The sequence below is a fragment of the Hippoglossus stenolepis genome, chromosome 7 (genome assembly GCF_022539355.2).
Source record: "Hippoglossus stenolepis isolate QCI-W04-F060 chromosome 7, HSTE1.2, whole genome shotgun sequence".
Taxonomy (NCBI): Eukaryota; Metazoa; Chordata; class Actinopteri; order Pleuronectiformes; family Pleuronectidae; genus Hippoglossus; species Hippoglossus stenolepis.
In genome coordinates, this window is record NC_061489.1 from 17,569,895 (window position 1) to 17,591,766 (window position 21,872).

Consider the following 21,872-nt stretch of genomic DNA (forward strand, 5'->3'; position numbering starts at 1 on the left):
CCTCAGGCAGCCAATGAGCTCAGGTGCTGAGATCTACGCTGACATCTTGGAGATCTATTGTGCACAGATTTGTTCTGTGCATGTACACGTTGGAGATGTGTATCTACATATGTATGTGCATTGTTGTCAATGGGCCAAGACCCCCACAGAGTCGATGCATTCACTCATCATTTGTATTCATTATTTCAGTATGCTTACATTCAGGAGCCAGATTTTCCAACATGGACATTTTCTTGCCCGAAATCCCTGCAGAGGATTTTCTTTTTTCCCAATCCTCTATCTGAGTTATCTAAAAGATATAAACACAACATGTGTTTCACTAAATAACATGACGTCCGCTGATCTTTTTTACTACTTGCTCCTCTCGTGTGGTGTTGCTATGTATGTTTCCATGACGGGCTTGGGACAACTGATTCCACATGAATGTTGATTCGCGGCCATCGATTCTTGATCCACATGTATCAGATGGCGTTGGGGGTTATTTGCTTGAGTGGAATGGTGGACCAGAGGTCTTTGCACTGGGGTTTAATCACTGCCAGACCAGAAACAAATAAGTATTGGCACATGATAGATAGATTAAGCCAGGTTTGTCGGGGCTGATGAAATGATAGAGATAACGAAAACAGAGGAAAAGTTTGGCAAATGTAGCTTTGAACGGTAAAGTTGTGAATGTTCTGGGACTTCATGTTCATAAGTAGGAAGCAGGAGGTTCACCCTCATCTGTTTACTTCTATCTTACAACCTTGTGGTTGATCACAACTCATTCTGGCTCCATTATTTCTGCAGTCAACAGGCTCTCATCAAGCAACAGTGTTTGTAAGTCAGTTTACTGTGGCTCTGCTCGTCTAATTCATGTCACGCAAAGTCACGACTGCGTAATCAGCCTCTGGACCACCTGTACCATGTTTCTCATTACCCACAAACCACAGCTTGGAGGCTGCTTGATCTCACCTTGGCTTCCACGTAGGCGGCAGTTAGCCTGTCGGATTCAAGTGTGAGAGAAGAGGAGAAAGAAACCAGAACAAGAAGCTTTAGTGTAAGATAAGAGCTAAGGGCATGAGAAGCGGGACACCTTTGGGGGGAAAAAAAGCAATAATTTTGAAGATTTGAATTTGATTTCAATTGGAGGAGTAAAGTAAGAGGTGGAATTTTAAAAAAGCCAAGAGAATTCTTTCCAGAAAATCTGTCAGGATTAAAGACGGAGGCTGGAGGAAAGCTGCCTTTTGAACTTTCACATTATGTTTCCTCGACCATGGCCCACACAGTGCCCTACACAATGTCTTCTGTTTCAGCCACACACACAAATACTCACGTTTTCATTTAAAAGTCATGCTGATTAGTGCACTTTCCTCTTTACTCCTTTACAATGAGAGAACCACCCCCACTCCCTCCTCGACCGGCTCTCCGGTTTTGCCCTAACGTGTTCCAGAGCGTCAAACGAGAACCACATTTTATGAATGAAAGGATTCAAGGATAAAAGTGCATTTTATCCTGTTGCAGACCACCATTCGACACAGGCCGGACCGAACCAACACTTCAAACTATCCTTGTCAAATTACCACTGCTCACAGCGATGCTGCTGACATTCTTCACAGTAAAGCATCTGATACTTCTGTCTTGTGTGGGCTTTAAAAAACGTCATCCAAATCCCCTTCAAGGAAATTTGGCACTTTGGCAGTTCAGGAAAGCATTGTGTCCTGTTAAGATCCATGCTCCTTCAGGTGACCTGTGTGTTGTCTTTTATCTGCACCCTACATGTGTGCCAGCGTGTGCTAAACCTCATGTTTATTCTCCCTGAGGACTGAATTTCACACCTTCAGACTTCCTGGAAGTCCTCGCGGCAGCGATGGCCCCAGTCTGATCCGATCTACAAACATAACCCTCATTTTCACCGCGGCATTGCACCAATGGATGCTCTCGCCTGCCTTCAGCCAAATCTCCCATTTTCTATGGGACTCACTGGTTCCCACATCTGATGGTGGCAATTGGTTACAGCAGGTTTGTCATTAACCATTTGCAGTGCGACTCATATCACACGTTGCTGAATCGTTCTACAGGTATTTCTATTTCTAATCTGCAGCCATGGAGGTTTGGTGTGTGTTGAGGTTTCAGGATTACTCATTTGCGTGCAACTGTGTTTGTACACTTAATTTTCTCCTGAGTGCCCAAATTCCACCGTCTGTGGTCAGAGTCACTGCTAATGGAAGTACCACCCAGAATAACCCCTGAAAAACCAAGCCTCTCCCATGCACGCTAACATGCCCTGCATCAACAAACGCACATCTGAGTGTAAGTGTGTGTGTGTGTATGTGTGTGCACCCGTGTGTGTTTTTCACCTGCAGCCCGAGTAGGGTTTGTTTATCTGGGGTCAACTTATGTAAGGCTTTGTCACGCAAGGACCCCGAAAGAAGGACACAGATTCACAGACACACTTGTATTCACACAAAGTCCAAACATCCAAGCTCTCGACATTTCCCAGACTTTCCCGTAATGTTTGTGGTTCTCTAAAAAATGTCTAGAGTTTTATGCAGCGACATCAGGGAAATGGCCCAATGGTCAAAGTTGGAGTGAGAACACTTGAAGACACTAAACATTGTCACAAGAAATGAAACATGCACTTCAAAACAAAAAGGGAATTTGCTGCTCCAGTCTTTGGACTATGGGAGGAAGGTACCCAGCGAAAACCCAAGTGGACATGTGGAGAACATGCAGTCTCGATCCAGGATTCAAACTGGGATCCGGTGCTAATCAATGCTGCCAAATAATTTGAGGATATTTTTGAATTTGGGTCTGTATCATAGATATCAGTCCGCTAAATATGCCATTAATCAAAATTGCATCAAAACTGAATGGGTTCTTCTCAGGTCCTCCCATCCCTCCAAATTAGCTCAATTGTTTTTTCATAATGCTGCTCACAAACTAGAATAGCACTCAGTAGAGCGCATACAACCATCAAGGCCCAACAGTCCCCTTAAATCCATTTAAACTCTATCAAATTGCACACACTCAAAGATATACATCCCCTAAATGTAAATACATTTTCAACAAGATTCATGAATTACTACTGAAGAAATTACAAAAAGCTCCAGCTTGCAATGAAGGGATACAAAATCCTGGATTTATCAAATTCCCTCCAAAACCTAATGAGTTCCTCCCTGACCCCTATCTCTGCTAATTGGTTTGCAGAGGGAAGCCCTGTTTCCAACTCTCAGACGACCTTTTATTTCTCAGGGTTTGAGTCTGAAACTTCAGCTTGTGTTGCCTGAAGTCAAAGCCTTTGTTTCTGGCAGCTCAACGTTGGGTCCTCTGGTCCGCTTTGTTGTGATCTGCTCTTATTTGCCGTGCTCGGCTGGTGCTGGCTGTGTTTTGCTTGGGCACTCTGTGTTTTGACTGTGTCTGTCTCTCTGTGTGGGGCGGGCCCGTCTCCGACTTAGCCTCTCATTAGCTGTGACACCCGATGACTACCTATGTGCAGCTTTTCAGCGCCAGCCCGCCACTCAACACAAACCACCTGCCGTCCCTCACAGGAGCGAACGCACTGGAGGTGGCCAACCCCCACCCTGTGCACACTCGCAAGCAGAATATAAACAGACGATCAAAGTTTCCCTCAAGTGAAAGCTCGTCAATCGAAACACCCAAATGAACTGTCAGATATTATAAGAAAACCCCAATAAATGAAGGCTTTCCATAGATAGCGCTCATTGGGACTAAATGAATAATGCAACAGACATAAACACCTAAACAACCCTGCAGCTGTAAGAGCACTTTCTCACACACACAGGTTTACAGCAGCATCACTCAGCCTTGACGGAGCATGTCAAGAAATCTACATGTTGATCACAGCGGCATGGGCGTGAAATAGGCGTCCGTTTCCTCAGTGAAAAACACCCTCTCCGATGACCTCTCACACAGACGCCCTGTCACACACCGCTCAGAGAAATCCACTCCTCTGTCACGGAACACTTGAGGCTGAAAGTAAAACAGGAAGGTCGACCTGGTACCGTCGTGTTCTCGGCTTCTTATTTCCTAATCACACATGACCTGTGCATGAATATCCGAGTGACGGTTACTGTATAGCATGTCTCTCAAATCACATTTCAACAGTCAAAGAGCGGAAGTACAGGCCGCAGGCAGACGGGCTGTAACATAATCTGGATATTATTTGTGATTCGTGGGTGTAGACCCATTAAAAAATAGAAGAAGAAAATATTACACCAGTAGAGCGTAGAGCACAAGGCCCAACTGTCTTCTTATGAAACCACATTTAAATCCACTATACTCAGATTCTTATTTGGATCTGCACCAAACTGTACAATCTGGTCGTCTGATTTTTTTCCTTAAGATTGATTAATTATTCTCTTAGAATCAGTGAAAATGTTTGAAACCTCCCAATCTTGGAATCTGAAAGAATGTAAAAATTAAGCCAATGGGTTTTCCTTGCACAACATTTCATGCAAATCATGTGGGTAGTTTTTGTGTAATATTGATTCAAAAACAAACAAACAGACATATTGGCAATAAAAACTTTGGACAAAAATCCCCTTGGCTGAGGCAACAAAAACTTTTGTCAGCATCTCATCACTGGTTATGTTTTATTGCTGTTTGTCTATTAGAAGGATTACAAAAAATAAGTATAAGAAATAATTGCGTGATCTCTATGGGAAAAAAATCATGCATCTGTGTGGTCTCAATTTGTTTGCCATATGGTGATAAAGTGGCCAGAGAGGTCTCTTAGTGCCCTTTCTACTCTCTCTCTGCACCGCTATACCCCATAATATCCAGATGAGGTGAAGTTGAGTAAACATTATTATCCAATACTGAAATAGTTGAACGTGCACAACTCTCAAAGGTGATAATGTGTTTATGTGGAAGCAGATCATTGCCTCCACCAAGGAGGTTACGTATTGGTGGTGGGGTTGTTTGTTTATGACTTTCGCAAAACTACTGGCCGATCATCGTGAAACTTGTGGTGGAAGTAAACAGTCGGGTCAGGGAAGAACTTGCGTTTTTCATCAATTATCGGACATCATAAATACTTCCACCAAGGACATTATGTGTCCGTGTTTGTTTGTTCGTTTGTAAGCAGCATCACACTAAAACTATTTTGTGGAGAGGGTTTATTTTTTTACATCTTCACTGATTTCCTTGGGAATAATTCATTGATCTTGATCTGACAAATTTAGGGAACTGAAATATGTGAGTGGGTGCAAATTGTTGCAGCTTGATTGAATTAAAGTGGACTGTTGGGCCTTGATGGAGGTATGTGCACGGCTAAGTTGTGGATGCAAGATGAAAAAGATTTTCATAATTAGTATATTTAACATATTATGGTTGAGTGTGGAGCACAAAGTGACAAAAAGTAACATACAATGATGTGTGTGCACGTGCTGCAGAAAACCTGAAAAGATACAAAGCCAGTCTGAGCCATTAAACCCCGTCTGACCCAGGGCAGGAGGGATGCACGGCAGCTGGAGAATGAATCACCAGCATGTGAATCACATCCGTTGACTTTTTACTCTTTCTGTTGGTGTTTACATCCACAGCATGTGTCCTGCATCTCATTGAAACGAAAGTTGAACAAGCACTGGGAAACGATGACAGACCAGGAGACGGGTTAGGAAGGAGGGAAGTTTCAGACAGAGAAGCTTCACAGCTGTCGCGGGAATCCTCACATTCAGTAAACAGTTTCAATGATAGCAGTTGGCTTAGATATACAGATAAAAGTTCTTCAGATATAGTGAAACAGCTCACTCTTTAATCTGAAACAAATGATTCACTGTGTGTTTACGATAAATCGTTTGAGTCCAAATTTCTCGAATTTGGTTTGTCAACATCTCCACAGATACGAAATAAAACGCAGTTTGTCTCAAGAGCATTGATTTAGAATCTTAGTCTCTTCATCTGTGATATACAGACATCATAGAGACTAAAGGGAAATCTACATTTTAAAATAAGGAACAACCAAAGAAATGAGAGGACGTGTCGTAGAGACACTTTGCCTCCAGCTAACTAGGAATCAAGAAGTTGACCTTCGCCACTTGCACTCTTCCTCTCTACGGCCCTGCCCCACTTTTCTCTTCCTCTCAGGTTAAATTGAATTTTCCACTTTTGCATGAGGAGTATGCAACAGTTGAGGAGAGTGGGGGGGTTAGATGGATGGATGGGTGGATGCGAGACCTGTGGTTGTACATATAGAGTATCACATTCGGCTATTTTCATTCAGCTCTTTATTGGTCCCAGTTGTTGGGTTAAACAAAATGGGACCTTTTAAAGAGTGGTGGGGGGGTGGAGGGGTGCTTTGTTCCATGGAAGCACTTTGTTTGCGAGAAATGTCACAGTAGCTAAATCAACCCAAGCCGTGTGTGTGTGTGTGTGTGTGTGTGTGTGTGTGTGTGTGTGTGTGTGTGTGTGTGTGTGTGTGTGTGTGTGTGTGTGTGTGTGTGTGTGTGTGTGTGTGTGTGTGTGTGTGTGTGTGTGTGTGTGTGTTGCACTGTTGCGCACGTATTGAGAAGAAACCTTCGACACGCGTATTTAAATTGGATGTAAACTCTGGGCCCATGTAAATGAAGCCAATGCGGAAGTGCCTGAAACATGTTTTCTCTCAAATGACCAGCAGAGGGCGACTCCACTGGTTGCAAAAAGAAGTCAGTTTCTATAGACGTCTATGAGAAAATGACCCTATACTTCTCACTTGATTTATAACATCAGTAAATATTATCACACAGAGTTTATGATAATAAACAATAGAGCATCATTTAGGGCATGGATAGCATGTGATTGACAGCTACTACTGTCCAATGGGTGCAGGTCGCAGGTGTAGGTGGGCGTGCAGTGTCCGTAAGCTCTTTGTGAGGCTCAACCACTCGCTCCTCCAAATACAGTTACCTCTGGTTTAAAAAACCAAGATGGTGCTGGACAAAATGCCAAATTTGAGGTTTCAAAACAGCAATGGGTGACGTCACTGTGGGTTGGACGAAACCTTAAAACCAGTAAAAGCATCAATGGACTCTGCTCAGGTTGATTTGCTCCTGTCAGCAGAAGCGTATGTGTTTATCTTTCTGTTCATGTGTGTGTGTGTGTGTGTGTGTGTGTGTTATGCGGTATGGGTGCCATGTCAAGACTGTAACAAAGGCTGCTGGTTCTGGGCTGCGATCCATGTGTTTGTTTCTCTCAGTGTCAGGTTTTGACATTCTCTCTCTACACACACACACACATAAACATACACACAGTCCTCTTGGGAGGATTGGCCTGGTAGCTGGCTTCTCATCAAACTTTGGACTGCATGCATTCTAGCCCCACATGTACAGACAGAGTGCATCATGGGATCATGTAAGCACAGTTATCCACAGTTCAAATGCAGTTCAGCGTGTGTGTGTGCATCACGATAGCTGATGCTGAGTGAGGTTGCATGTGTACAGCACTGTCTCTCTGTGTGTCTCACAGAGAGATCTATGCTCAGGATGTAGTCGTCTTTCCTGCCTGACGTTTGTGGAGCTCCATCTGTCTTTCTTTGGGGGGATTTTCAACACCTATAACAGTGAAGGACATCGACTTGTCCTCCCATCTCTGCACTCTACTGCACTTTTTTTTTTCTTTCCTTAGTCCCTTGGGTCTGCTTCTTTGGCATCCTCCCATCTGCTTTACATTGTATAAACTGACCAACCACTGGTGGGAATGTCGTGTTTTGTCTGTTAAGTTGTGTAACCGTTTGACAACGATAACATTTGATATCTTGAAAGAAAGAAGGGGAAAGAGTCGAATTATAATAAAATCCATTACTGTGTTGGTACACACCATATAATGTTATTCACTAGCACCAAGATGCGTTTAACAGTTTATTGACGACAATAGAAATAGAAATGATGTATGAGAGGTAGAAGGATTCTTGGGAATCTGCCGTAGCACCAGGGGAATGATGGACCCAAATGTGCAGTAAACAAGAATGAAAGAAGAAGCAGAGGGTTAGGAGGGAAACGGGGAATGATGAGTGGTTGAGGTATGGTCCTGCTCCTGAAATTCTTCTAGGAAAATCTGCCTCAACAAAAGCTTGAAGACGTGTCTCCTCCTTCTCCCACTATGCAGAAATGAAGCCTAAATATCGCGGTTACGAACGCCACCATCTTGCGCATCTGATGCCAATCAGGAGTCAGTTTGTTTTGATAGCATCAAATAACTAATTAAAACCAAACTTATCAAAAAACATGAGCACATGTACATCAGTGTGATAACAACTACCTAGAATGACAGAAGCCATTTTTTGACACGTACTTTCACTTTTTATTTTGGTCCATTTCCCATCCACTAACATGGAGGAGGCAGAATTTATTGAACCAATATTGCAGCCAGCCACCAGGGGGAGATCAAGACACTTTGGCCTCATTTTTGGGGAGCAGTCATGTCGTCCATCTTTATTTACAGTCTCTGGTATATGAATTTAAACACTCCAGACGTAACAAACACACTTTTCTATTTTGGAGATGCAGTGTGACATTCTCTGACCCTGGCATGTCACAGCGACACAGGAAGTCACGACTGACACCTCCAGTCACGTCATGTGTTTGTGTGCCTGTTTGTCAGTCGGCATCTCAGCTGGTTTGTGTCCCCTGCCCTCTCCTGAAATAGAAATCTGAACCACTTCCACGCTTGCATGCACTCCTCTCTCCTGTGCAGCTGTTTTTCTCATCACTTCCTCCAGTCAATCCTGTCCTACATCAGGTTGTCATCGCCCACCTCCATCCTCCCGCGACCCTGCCGCTCAGGACCAATCGCACGCCCACGTTTCAGTCTGTGCGACGCCTGCTGCATTTGGCGACTGAGGCACTAGAGCAGGCACTTCAAAACGTCCAGTTTTTATGGGATTGTGAAGCAATGCATCCAACCCTTCATCCCTACTGGCTCCCGGTGAGCCTCTGCCATCGTTCCTCCTGGACTCTCCTGTCATTTTAACGGCAGTAGATCTTCTGTCTGTCTCTCTCATTACATGTATCTGCCAGGGCCCACTTTTCTCCCTATCCTTCCATTCCCTTACACATTTCTTTATCCCCCTTTCCAGCCTTTCCTCCCCATCTACATCCCCTTCCAGCCTGACTTTCTGATTCTCTGGCCCTCTCTCGCTCTTTGCAGCAGAGGCCTTGGCCCCAGAAGAACAGCTCCATGCTGTTTATGGCTGTCAGGGCTCAAGCAAGGGAAGCAGAGATCACTATAGAATATGGAGACTAGTAATATAAATGCTGTGGATAGTGTGTGTGTGTGTGTTAGCTGGCATATGTGTCTGAGGTTTGAAAGTGTAGAGGTGTTAAATGATTAAAACTGTAGAAACATAAAATTTAAATAGGAGTCAGTCGGTGCACAGCTGTACACGGCCTCCATTGTTCCATGATAAATGGGTTATTTTGTTTGCCAAGAAAGTCGATTGAAGCTAAAAAATGGTAAACTGAATCTATTATAAGAGCAATAATAGACTCAGGTGAAATTCTGGTTCAGTGACACCGTGCAAAAATACAGCCAAGCTTCAACGAAAGCAATGGCAACAATTAACGTCTTTTTATACTTTTTCTTTTATCCTCCAATTCCAGAGGCATTAATGGGTTATTGCTGTTGCACGAAGAAGGGCAGAGCTGGATGAAAGTGGGAGAGGTAGCTGTGAGCAGGAGGTGGAGCAGCTCGATTTGAGCTCTCTTTGAAAAGGCTGGCACAGTCAGGAAGTGATTAGGCCCCTACAATAACTCCAATAATGACAATAGGGAAAACATGTCTGCAGCCACAACCACTTAGAATCAGAACAGTGCCCGGTATGGTTCCCATTTGGCTACAGGAGCGGGACGGCGTGTGGGAGGATGGGCACATGGAAAGAAAGAGTAAGGTGTTGGAGGCCATGGAGGAGCTGAAGGTTTAGTTAGCGCTGCTGTAGCTGTCAGGCTTAGTTTCCACTCATGGGAAAATATGCAGTTTTCACTGTCGTGGCGGGAGATATATTGGTATATTCCAACCACTCATTAGTTGTCGAAACAATGGGTCTTTGATTTGACAAAAGCAGGTTTTCTCAAGTTTGGCTGGTGCAAATCACAACTGCAGCCTGAAAGCTAAATGTTAGTAGCTTCATGCTGTTTGCAGATAAAACAAAAATCCTTCACAGGGTTTCAGCAATTGTCAAATTAAAATTCAAGACTTTTTTAAAACCATAATGGATAAAATTCCAGACCTATGTTAAGTACGACAGATATGAAGGAATATCGGAGAACCGGAATTTCTTACACCCATAATTGGGGATAAGGTGAAGTAGCCAAACGAATGCCACATAATCTTATATACTCCAGACAGAGACAGTAGCTATCTGCATTTTTCCCCCCAGCCAAGCTGAAATTGCTGATGTTGGTCTTGTTAATCTGTATTTTTGTGTAGTCAGTTGCACCATCTTGTTAAACAGTACTTCCGTTAAATGAGGGAGACACTAATGTAAACCAATGGCTTTATAGAAATGACTCATGGTCTTTTTGCAGCATTATGTCTGAGTGTTTGGATCGGCCCTCTCACTGCAGGCCGCAGTCATCCCCTGGTTCATGCACAGCGCTCCTGTTGTTTTTCACAACTCTACGAAACTTCTCCATCAACAGCTTTTCACCGGAAAGGTGAACAGCTTCAACTCTGGAGGTTGAATGGAGACGACATGACTCAAGGCCCAGCGTGTTCTGTCTGAAATCAAATCATACAGTACATTTAGACGGTGACAGGATCTTATATTCTTATTTTTGTTTCTTCAGCTTCTGAATCCGTGCTCACGTCACTCATGGATAGATATGTCAGTCCTGTGCCAGCTCACACAGACGTGCTGCCAGGCAACACACGACCACCGGCTTTTTCCAGTGGTTCTCCGCTCATCCCTGCAGTGCTGATTTGTGCGATTTATTGCTTTGTCTGTGTGTTTTCTCAGGGCCTCCAGGAAAGCGTGGAAGAATGGGAAGACGAGGGGAAACTGGTAAGTGGCGACCACCACCTGCTTTGTTTGTTTATTTCTCCTTTCTCTCTTTTTCCTGGAAGACACACTCTCTCTTCATCTCTCTCTCTCTCTCTCCCTCACGTGCTCCCTCTTTTGGACTGGGTTGGATCGAGGGCTGGTAAAAGCACTGAACCGTGAGAGAGTCGGGCTGGCAGATGATGGGCTGCAGTTGGCCCTTCTCCCTGTCCCTCCTCATTTGCGGCAACACAGCGCTCACTCCGGCCATGTGGTTGCACTAACTTTGCCCAGATGTCGGTCGTTCTCGCTGAGCAGTAGCAGCTGCGATAGTTCGAGCCTAATGATATTCTCCCTCGCCAACATCACTAATCGCCGCTGTTGCGTTGCTGTGTCTTTCCGTCCAGACCGCAACACACTCATCAAGGAACCAAAACAGAGCAGGGACATAATTCTTGTAACACAAAAGCTTGTCATGACAGAAAGAGTGAATGTTCTTCAACTGTGAGTCACGTCAAGTTTCTTTTCATCGTGTGGTCTCCAGACCTTCACGAGTGTCGTTGTTCTGCAGGATATGTGTCAGAGGATGAACTTTCCAGTCTGGCTGTGATTCATTGTTGTGGAACTTTAATTAGATGCAGTCTGCTCCTGTGAAAAGTAAAGCTGGGCTCACACTGTTGGAATTAAATTGATTAAATCCTGATTCGGGCCCCAAAGAATCAGAGGATGAGTCTGGTCTGGAACCTTGGTTGGTTCAGCTCAGACTATCTGGTCGTGTGAGGGGGTCACAGAGCCATTCTTTAACAAACTGCCCACACAGAATCATCTGGGCCGCCCCGATAACAGAGCTGACCAGCGTGGTTCCACACGTAAAAATCCCATTCATTTTCTGAATACAGTTTGTTATTTAATATTAGTCCTAATCCATTTTCAGACATGTACTCTGGAATATCGGCTCTGGACACCAGTGTTGTCCGCTATCGTCAAAATCTCTCGAATCTTGTTGACATCCTCGTCTGTGTCTTCTACGTGCACGGCTCCTCTTTTTCCTCCTTTTCCTGAGATATATGTGTTCTTTTTGTTTTCTTCTGTTTTACGTTGTTTGTCAAAAACGTCATTAATACATTCACACAGCAATTTTCCTGCTGTATAAACAAATGAGACATTTCACTATAGGGGGCTGGAAGGAAAATTCCCGGAAAATGTCCCGAGTTAATCGTTTGTCCGAAGCAGCTTTATTGTCGACAAATTATATGAAAAGAAAACCAACAGTCCTTTAGCCACTTGAAACTTTCTGACTTCCCGGATTGTTTGCAGCGCTCACTCCCAGGCCCATTGGTTCCTGTGGAACATGTGAATCTCTAAACACAGGTCACAAATATATAGTTCTATTGTCAGAAGGACTCAGTAATTAAACCGAGTGGGAACTGTCGTTTTTAGCAAACGTTGCTCAACCTGGGGTCAGCGTCGGGTTCGTCAGGGACTATTTACAGCCGAGTGACAGCGTTTGTGGGATTGCCTCATTGCAACGTTGCGGCTCGCTGCTGTTTTTAAAAGTTTTTGGACAACGCTGCTGGATAATTTAGTTTTTTATTTAGTATTCACTGACGATAAGAAAAGAATTGAGTCTGGACGAACTATTCCTGTAAATGCCCACATCCTCTACCTCTTGCACAACAAAGATTAAGTCCCTCCATCAGGTGATCATTGCGCAACTACACAGCAGTGTTTTTCCTGCTGGTGGTGTTTAGCAGGGGGAACTCTCATAAAATGGCAAGCTGCTTGTTTAGGTTTCAGCGGAGATCAGACACTCAGGAGGCTCTGGAGTGATGTAGTTCTGTTTAGGTTCTCTTACTTTGTGGTTAGTTTTGTGTTTGCAGCCTGGGTTATGGCACGGGGGGGGGTAGATGACGGCTGCGCCATCCTCTCGCCAGCTGACGACTCTGGGACAACTTTTTACTAGACCAGAAGAGATTTTCCCCGTTCTCTCTGTCTTTCAGGAAAAAACAACAAGAGTGTAGATGAGTAACAGAAACAGAACAACAGGAAAGGGGGCAGACAAAGAATTTAAGCGTCTTAAAATCGGCTCTGAACGTCGCCTTGTCTCAGTATTTTTTTCTGTTTGCTCTTTTACTTGTTTTCCTCCCCTCTTTCTGTTTACTTCTATCTCTCCCTCTGTCTACACACACACACCTGTCTCAAGTTCAACGCTCGTAGCTGCTCTCACTGCCGGTTTGCGTTTGTTTGCCTGCAGTCTCGCCCAGGAGGTTCTTGTCTCAGTGTCTAGACGCAGCAAACCTTGATTGACTGGGTCTTCATGCCTCATAAAACCCCCCCCCCAGCACCTCTGCTCACACCTCTTCTCACAGAGCACCGTCATGTTTTTTTTCGTCCCTCTTGTCCCGAAAATGCCCTCTCCCTCGGATTAAACGGTGAACTTTTAGGCTCGGAAGATTTTCTGTGTGTTTGAATCATAACAAACCTCCACAGATATCCCACATTCCCCCTAAAGGGAGTCTGTTTCCAATCTCGCTTAGTTTATGTAGATGCTGCAACCATGCTGATGAGCTCTGCTGTACCAGAGCGGCGGCGGCGGTGGCGGTGGCGTCACTCTGCACCGTGCCATATATGTAATTGTCACATCAGCATCATGATTGGAGGGATATAACCCAATTACTCATAAAAGATATTTTATTGCCAAATAAAATCTTCACTTTGTAGAGGTTTGGGTGGTTTATCAGTGCCCTCAGCGCTGCATATTTAAGAGGATGTTTTTTTTGTTTTTGTTTTTTTTAATAAGAATATTCCATTAAAACCACGACCACTGAGAACGAGAGGAGCCTTTGATCATTGCTGTTGTTTTTGGTTAGGGAAAGAATGAGAAGCAGAATGTACTTTTTGCTGCTGAGGCTCAACATCAGAGGATTTCAATCAGATTTGAAAGACTACCTCGGAGAAAAGGGGGGCACACGGTTTGCCAGCACACCCGACCTTCTCCCTCCCTGTCTGCCCTCCATCTGATACACCCATACCTTCTCATAGGAGACAAAGTCTTGACGTGACTTTACATCCTAATGCAGAACATGACCCCGTTATCCAGAAGTCTGTTTATCATAACATGTTCACCACGAACTCCACTGGCAGCGGCTCTAATGAGCTTGTTCTGTACCATATTTAGGTGGTTAATTACGGTCATCATCTAACAAACCGCATCGCATGTGCAGGGCTTTTTTTTTTATTGCATACCACTGTTCCGAGGAATTGATTGCTGTACAAACCAGAGGTTACCAGAACTGGGAAATGCTTTGTATCATGTGTCAGTAGAAATGCACAGAATTTATTCTCTAATGTTTCTCTTCTTCTCTGTTGCAGGAGCTCCAGTAAGTACAAATTCATCTCATCCAGGTAGTATCACCATTAACCGGCCATTAGTGGACACAGAACAGTTACTGTCACTTTACCTTCGACATGAAGCATGCACACAAGCGCACGTGACACACACACACACACACACACACACACACACACACACACACACACACACACACACACACACACACACACACTGTATATCATCCCCTGCGGTGCGCTGGACAGATCGACAAACTACTGTTCAAGCCAAAAGTGATCTTTTCTCCCACAGCAGTAAAACACAGACACACCAAATGTCACAGACTCACACACACATGTGCATCCAGAGAGCACGGCAATAAATGGACCACCTAGGGGAAGTGTGTGTGTTTGTGTGTGTTTCACGGTGATGGTCAGGGAGGTAAAGTATTAGCAGCAAGTTATTCTCCTCTGTGGGACTATAACTTCTGCTGACACACATACAAATACAGACATTTTGTGGAAGCAGTTGTGGCCTTTAGGTTTGTAAGTTTACATTAATTTATGTAAATGTGAATTGTTGTGACCTGCCTGGGAAGAGTGATATCTGATCGTATGTTTGATTCTTAGAAATATTTGGCCACACATGGCTCAGATCAGATACACTGAGGCGGAAATGAAACACACCGGAACGCTTTTCCGGAAACATCAGAAAAGGAACAGCATGTCCGGCTGACATTTTTAAAATCCAGGGAATTTTTTTAGTGCAGGAAAGTGTCAGTGCAGCAGTTTTACACTAAATATGCATGAAATTATGTATAATTTATTTTTCCTGAAAAATCCTGCAGCCCATAAAGTATAGATGGCAACGTGTGGTAATGGTAATAAGTCACCTGCTGCTCCACAAAATAACAGCCTAGCAGCACAATGTGTTGTGGCTATAGAAGCTGTCAGAAACAATCCAAGAACAATGTAAAATGAAATTTGGAAGCACAACATTCAGATAATGCTCATTTTTTTAATTAATAATGGTTCAAAATAATATTTAACTTTAAAATTACAGCTTTGGTAAAAGGGAAACCATGATACTGTAACATCCTTTTCGTTTCCTATTAGAATAAAGTGTGTGAGGTCACATGATGACCTGGCGACCTGTTGTAAATGCAGCGTTTGTGTGCATCTGTTGGTTTCTGTTCTAACCTTGTGCCAATGCTTCCTGCTTTAATCTCTAACCTCACCAGGGCAAGGCTGGACGGGATGGATACCCGGTAAATTTGATTTGTTATTTATCCTGTCACTCTTCACTTCACCCAATCATGGTCCTATTCTCACTTTAGTTGTTTTTTTTCCTCTTGTTTATTCCGACTTTTCTCCGACAGCTTCATCAGGCCTTTGTCTGCGTTTGCTTCTTCTCTACTCTTCTAAAAGAAATTACCTTTACTCTAATCACTGCCTGTTATCTTGCCTCTCCAACTCTTGTTCTTGGTCACTGATGCATCCTGCCCCATTACTGACATATAGATTCTCCAGAGTGGTAATATGAGATTAAAGGTTTATATTTCCCGTCGGTAGTTTGAAATATGACAACGCACTGACGCGAGGCAGAAAACGGTGAAATGAAACATATGGTGCACTTAAAAACTAGAAAACATGAAAAGCAATAAACATTCAGGTGCAACCCTGTCAAGATATAATCAGCGAGCATAAACCACAAAGGTTTAAACCATGAACATGTGGAACATACGTCCACAACACACAAATCATAGTTTGAGGTAAATATGCACATTCAACTACTGAGTGCAAAGCAGATCACTGACTTCCAGTAGCAGCCGTGTTATCCAGAGATACAGCGGCCTCTAGTGGCCAGTTCGATTTCTGACTCATGGCTCTGCTGCAAATTTTTTGCTTTCTCATCACCTGATACAACCTCATCCACTTCAAGAGTTCAAACAGCTGGACGTGTCACAAACGAATAGTGGCGCACACACCGCATGCAGCATTAGCGTGTGCAGGGTCTGCGAGACCCTCTGTCTAGCCTCACCGCGATCCTGCTGTCTGGTTGCCACGGCAGCCTGATATAGTCGGCCGGTGTTGTGTCCATACGTGCGTTGTCTCGTTGTGACTTTTTCGGGGGGGAAGTGGAATCCCCATGGGGCTCTCATTCCCAGTCAGATTCCCAGTCTGCCTGGCACTGCACAGCCCTCCTGACGGGAAATGCCTGCTGCTAATTACACACAGGTGGAGCGTGCGCACACACACTCACACACACACACACACACACACATAAGTGTCTCTATATTTGTGTTTGTTTGCCAGTTTTTTTGTCACTGCATTAATTCTTGGCCCATTTTAATGCTGTTGCGTTAAACTGCTAGAAACATCTGTTTAGTAAAGTTATATAATTCTACGTCTTCGAACAACCTAATCTAGATAATCCTTCCTCGTCCAGTTCCAATGAAATCAGTCTTTAGAGCTCAAGAAGTGCAGAGCAGAGACAATATTGCAACTGGAGCAGCTCTGGTTTGTATAAGTGTTCAGTGTGGCAGGCAGCGTCCTGTTATAATGCGTACGTATGGGTACGTCGACTCGGAGAGCTGCATGTATGAAGTTACAGAGAAACAACAGCAGATTAATCACAGTGTCAATTCACACAGACAGGCACAATGGTTCATTTAGCAGCAAACAAGGTGATCAAGTGTAGCAGCATTGAAGCTGAAAAGAAGGGTCGTTCTCAGCAGCGCTTGTGTTTCTGTGTCCACATGCGCAAATGTGTGTGAACTCCTTCCAACCATCCATGGTGCATGTGCATCTCCGTAACAAAGGCCAGGACTGTGGATTGTGTGTGATAGGTTTTTGCACCAATAACATCTCTCACATGGAGAACTGGGCATGTGCACGTCAACACAAACGAGTCGAGTCAGTTTCCGGAGAGCCCTGCGGTAAAGGCCGTGTTGTGCCACTGACTCGTGCCAACAACATTTCTTTCTTTAAACAAACAGAAAGATTTCCTGCCCTCTCTCACCCTTATTATGTGTCTGTGATTTAAATAGATGTCAGACCTTTAACCCTCAACAGGCTCAAGTTTTAATTCTGTAACTGGATTCTGTAACTCATTAACACACAGCTCAACAAATAGCAATTGTCATATAAGCCGTGTGTGTGTGTGCGTGCATGTGGGTGTGTGTGCGCTAGGTAACCTCTGTAGGGCCTTTTCCAGCATAAACACTGATCTATTCAGGACCAGTAGACCTCATGGGGACCAAAGCCTGGTCCTAATGAGATAAAACACAATTTCTGAGCACAAACCAAACATTTTGGCCGCTCCACAATTTTTCATGGTTGAAGGTTAAGATTTGCTTTTGGGATTAGAATTGGGTCATGATTAGTGTTTGGCATTTAGTTATGATGTTTATAGTCAAGGCGAGGGAATGCAGTATTGTAATGAGTGTCCTCACTAAGATAGAAGTACAAGAATGATTTTGTGCGTGCGAGCACGTGCGTGTGTGTGGCACACATGTATTGCAGACACTAAGTTCATCAGAGTAATAGATGCAGCAACCACAGAAACATCAGTAATATGCTAAAAAGTGCTAATGAATGGTGTATGTGTGTGTGTGTGCTGATGTGTGTTTTCTCTCCTTGTGTAACCCTGTCACTTCTTCCTCTCATAAATCACAGGCGAGGGGTTTCAGTTTCAGAAAAGAGCCTTCCCGCTGTCAAACAATCAGAGTCAGACACACTGACAGAGCAGTGCCGAGGGGTAAACACACTCCCACACACACCAGTTGGTCCTCATTCGTTTGTGTGATCACCGGCTTGCCCAGCCACTGGTCTGTTTACACGAGAGTGCCAGTCTGTGACAGACAGCGGACCTCGCTCAGCAGAAACAGGCCAAGCCCTCCATTGTTCAGCCTTCCAGGCTGCTGAGTGCAGATTAAAGCCAGACAGTCACCCAACAACATGTCAGTAATTTTCTGTCCCAAAGTCTGGTATGCTTTATTCTGCTCTTTGGTTCTGGATGCAGCCATTTTTTTTTTTCCGAACAGAAAGTCTTATGTATCACAAGTTGTGCTCCTGTAGTCCTGACATGGAGAAGAGTTTGGTCCCTGTGGCAACATGAAAATAAATAGAGAGGAGGAGGAAACTGAAACATATTTCAAATGAGCGTTGATGGATCAGTGCAAGAGAGGAAACGATGATTTTAGAGGATGCAAGAAAATAGAAAGCGGAAAGAGTCCTCTATTTTGACATCGCCCTAATTACGCTAATTCAGCCTAATGTGTGAGACACATTACCAGGTGTGCGTCTAGCTGAGACGTCTGTACTGATGTGCAGACACTTTGCATCCTCAACAAATACACCCAACAGGATAATTACCTGTTAGCACCATAGGGAGTACAATTAAGACCCTCGCCCTTTTTTCATTGAGATTAACACACACACACACGCACACACACACATGTGCAAGTGTCAGCAGGCACATACATAAACACAGACGCATGCCCTCCTGCAGGCCAAGCTATTTTCCAGAAAATGTGCTTAAAAGCCATGGGACTGCTGATTCAAGTCTTTTTGTTGTTGTTTTTATCTGCTGAGGGACAAGATGGCGGTGAAGAGTAAATACACACATAAACCACACACACATAAAAAAGACATTATTTTGTTTTCCCTCACATTCACTTGGTGGTTTTCATGGTTATCTCAGGGCTATTTACTCACTTTTTCTTAACATAAATCTCCCCCAAATGGTTTTCTCCTGCTCGATCCATTTCTGATACGAGATGAGGAGATTTTCTCGGTCATTTCTGTTTTCTCCTGAGCTGTTGGTTTGAGGAACAGAAAAGGTTCAGTTTAGAAATTTAGCTATACAGACAGAAAAGCACAGACTATAAAAGCCCACACATAAAATCCATATTTTATTCATATAAACCTTTATTCATATAAACCCTACTGACCCATTTGGCCCTGGGGTTCCATCAAACGTTCTCCTGGGATCTCTGCTTTGTGGATGGCCATATTGTTGATGTATTGCTCCAGCTATATAGCCTATTTTATTCCCTATTGGATAGCAGTAGGTAAGTCAGGTCATAGAAGTTATTTACCATATACTGCTTCATGCAAACTGTCAGCTGCCAAATACGTGATTTATGGTTTTATTGGTGAGAATAAACCTGCTCTCACTGACAGACATACACATCTTCTCAAAGCAAGACACACACACACACACACACACACACACACACACACACACACACACACACACACACACACACAGCAGTGGTACCTTCAGATCACAGGCAACTGCGTGGCTTGTTAGCAGCCATAAATCAGTCTTTTTTACTCCACTTCAGACTCTGCAGCAGTCGATGACCTCACCATGTACACCTCGCCTACTCATCCCGACGAGTCTTGAAGGAGCCGAGCTCTGATAAACGCTCCCAGATGCAGAGATATCACACATACACACACATACACACACACACACACACACACACACACACACCGCAGAGTTTACCATTGCATACATCCAGAGACATGGCAGAGAAAACTCACAGGGACGTCCGCAGGCTTATTCAAACCCTTGCATGCATGACAGGATCGACACAGCCTGCTGTGTTTTAATAGAGCGATGAAGGGCGGCCTGTCTCGTCTATGTCCAGCATCCAGTGAAAGAAAGACAGAGCATTACGCCGTTACTCTTTACACTTCTCTCAACCTCAGACAGTCGTGGTGAAATTATTGCCGTCCGATTGGTCCCAGTCATTTGTTCCACTCCAGTCTCTGCCACCTACTGCTGGTTTCACAAGGGGCCCTGAATCAAGAAGACATCAGGAGCCTCCGAGGCTTTTCTCTGTATTTCTTTTTACAAAACTCGTTTATAGAGACTGGCCACTTACATTTGTGATGAGAGTTTATAGCCATGCCGGCCCGTTATGGGACTGAAGAGCCGCAGTAAAGATCACATGAGCACTTAATGAAAGCAGCGCCACATATCACTCCCTCCCCTCTTCCTCTTCTTCCTTTCATCCTCATGCGCCTACCGTCCATCCATCAAGGAGGGCAGCGATGACACCGTGGTAGGTTTTCACAACAGGACTTTGGGCCAGATATTACCCATGGGCCTGGTAAAGCTGGTAGATGAAGAGAAGAGCCCACGTTGTGTAAGCTAAGCAAGACCAGAGATGACGCCCGAGAGTGATGGTTTCCAGTCCGAGGAGCCACCAGGACTGTGAAGGGCCCACAACTCAGGGGACCCTGTGAAAACTGTTAGCTTAACGTGGAGCACGGCCGTTAAGGAGGAAGTCAACATCGGCCTCTACCACATACATCACAATGAAGTGTTTTTGGAAGGTTTTATTTTGAACGGCTCCTTAACGTTGAAGTCAACATCTAAAGTTCTGGGCCTTTGAACTGAGCATCGCTCTGCACAGGAAGTTCAATGACCACGCGGCTGTTTTCATTGAGGTAAACACAGCGGACAACTTAAACTGCTGTTTTCAGCACTCGGGCGAGGTCGGATAAGGGAGATAATTAACTGCTGGTTGGATAATGTCACCACCACAAAGATCGTGTGTCAGATTAATACAGCTGGAGCAAATCTGCCCACAGCTCATCAAGAAAGACAGATAGACACCACACACTAAATCTCCAAATAATTACAAAGACACCCACCTGGAAACGTCTGAGTATTATAACAGTTTAATGAGGCAGGACGGACTTTCTTCCCTTTTTCTACTTTTCATCTTCAACTTTAATCGTCTCAGCTGCTTCTTCTCTCTTAACAGACTTTTTTACTGCCTCCTCTTCATAGATTTGTTTTTCAAAATCTACTTGACCTAAGATCGTTTAACATTGTCCCCCGAGAGAAACAGAATCCAGACTCAAGACATCGTGAATTACTAATAAATAACAGCTGCTTTGTGACATTTTGGAAGGAAATTATTAAAACCAGTCAAGTTTCAGTGTTTTAATCATTTTATTTATTCACGACCGTAGACGTCAGTTGTTGGAAACACGGTGACTTTCTTGCTGCGAGTCAGATGAGAGTTAGTCTCCTCATCTATTTCTTGGCAATAATATGCAAAAACTAAAGCTCTTCCTTTAATAATTCTGTGTTGATATTACTCATAAAACTTTGTGCGTTGCTCTTTTTTATAATTTCGCTTTCTCCGCCTTTCGACAGGGTCCACTTGGCATGGATGGCAAACCAGTGAGTATTCCCATATTCCTTTGCACGCGTCTGAAAAACGTGCTTTACTTGAATTCATTTTTAATTCTGTTTTTTTCCTCCCCTCAGGGTTTACCGGGTCCTAAAGGAAGCCAGGTACCGTGTCACACCTCACACACCCGCTGTCTTGTTTTTGGTTTTCTAGCAACGCTGGAGCAAATCCTGCTCAGAGATTGTCTTACTGTGAATTGAGGGGGCGTATTTGGCCTTTAAGACAGGTGAAAGTTTGCTATATCTTGTCAATTATTTTTACTGCTCCGACGGGAACATCTCAAGTGAGTGAAGCGTCCGTGGAAGCCATCTTGTTTCTTGTTCCACCTCTTAACTCATTCCAGGGCTCAAGGCCACGGGGGAGTCACGGTT

At 44.1% G+C, this 21,872-nt stretch overlaps 1 protein-coding gene across 13 annotated transcripts in view; it reads left to right on the forward strand.

Annotated features, from left to right (window-relative positions):
• Positions 1-21,872, forward strand: part of LOC118111971 (collagen alpha-1(XXIII) chain) — a 123,824-nt gene that overhangs the window by 78,062 nt on the left and 23,890 nt on the right. For 10 of the 13 annotated variants that reach the window (XM_035160855.2, XM_035160856.2, XM_035160859.2 and 7 more), the window contains 5 exons: positions 10,931-10,975; positions 14,324-14,331; positions 15,523-15,549; positions 21,465-21,491; positions 21,579-21,605. In XM_035160855.2, the coding sequence (XP_035016746.1) occupies positions 10,931-10,975; positions 14,324-14,331; positions 15,523-15,549; positions 21,465-21,491; positions 21,579-21,605 (134 nt within the window). The remainder of the gene's footprint in view (positions 1-10,930; positions 10,976-14,323; positions 14,332-15,522; positions 15,550-21,464; positions 21,492-21,578; positions 21,606-21,872) is intronic. The other 3 variants (XM_035160857.2, XM_035160866.2, XM_035160868.2) reach the window with 1 other exon arrangement.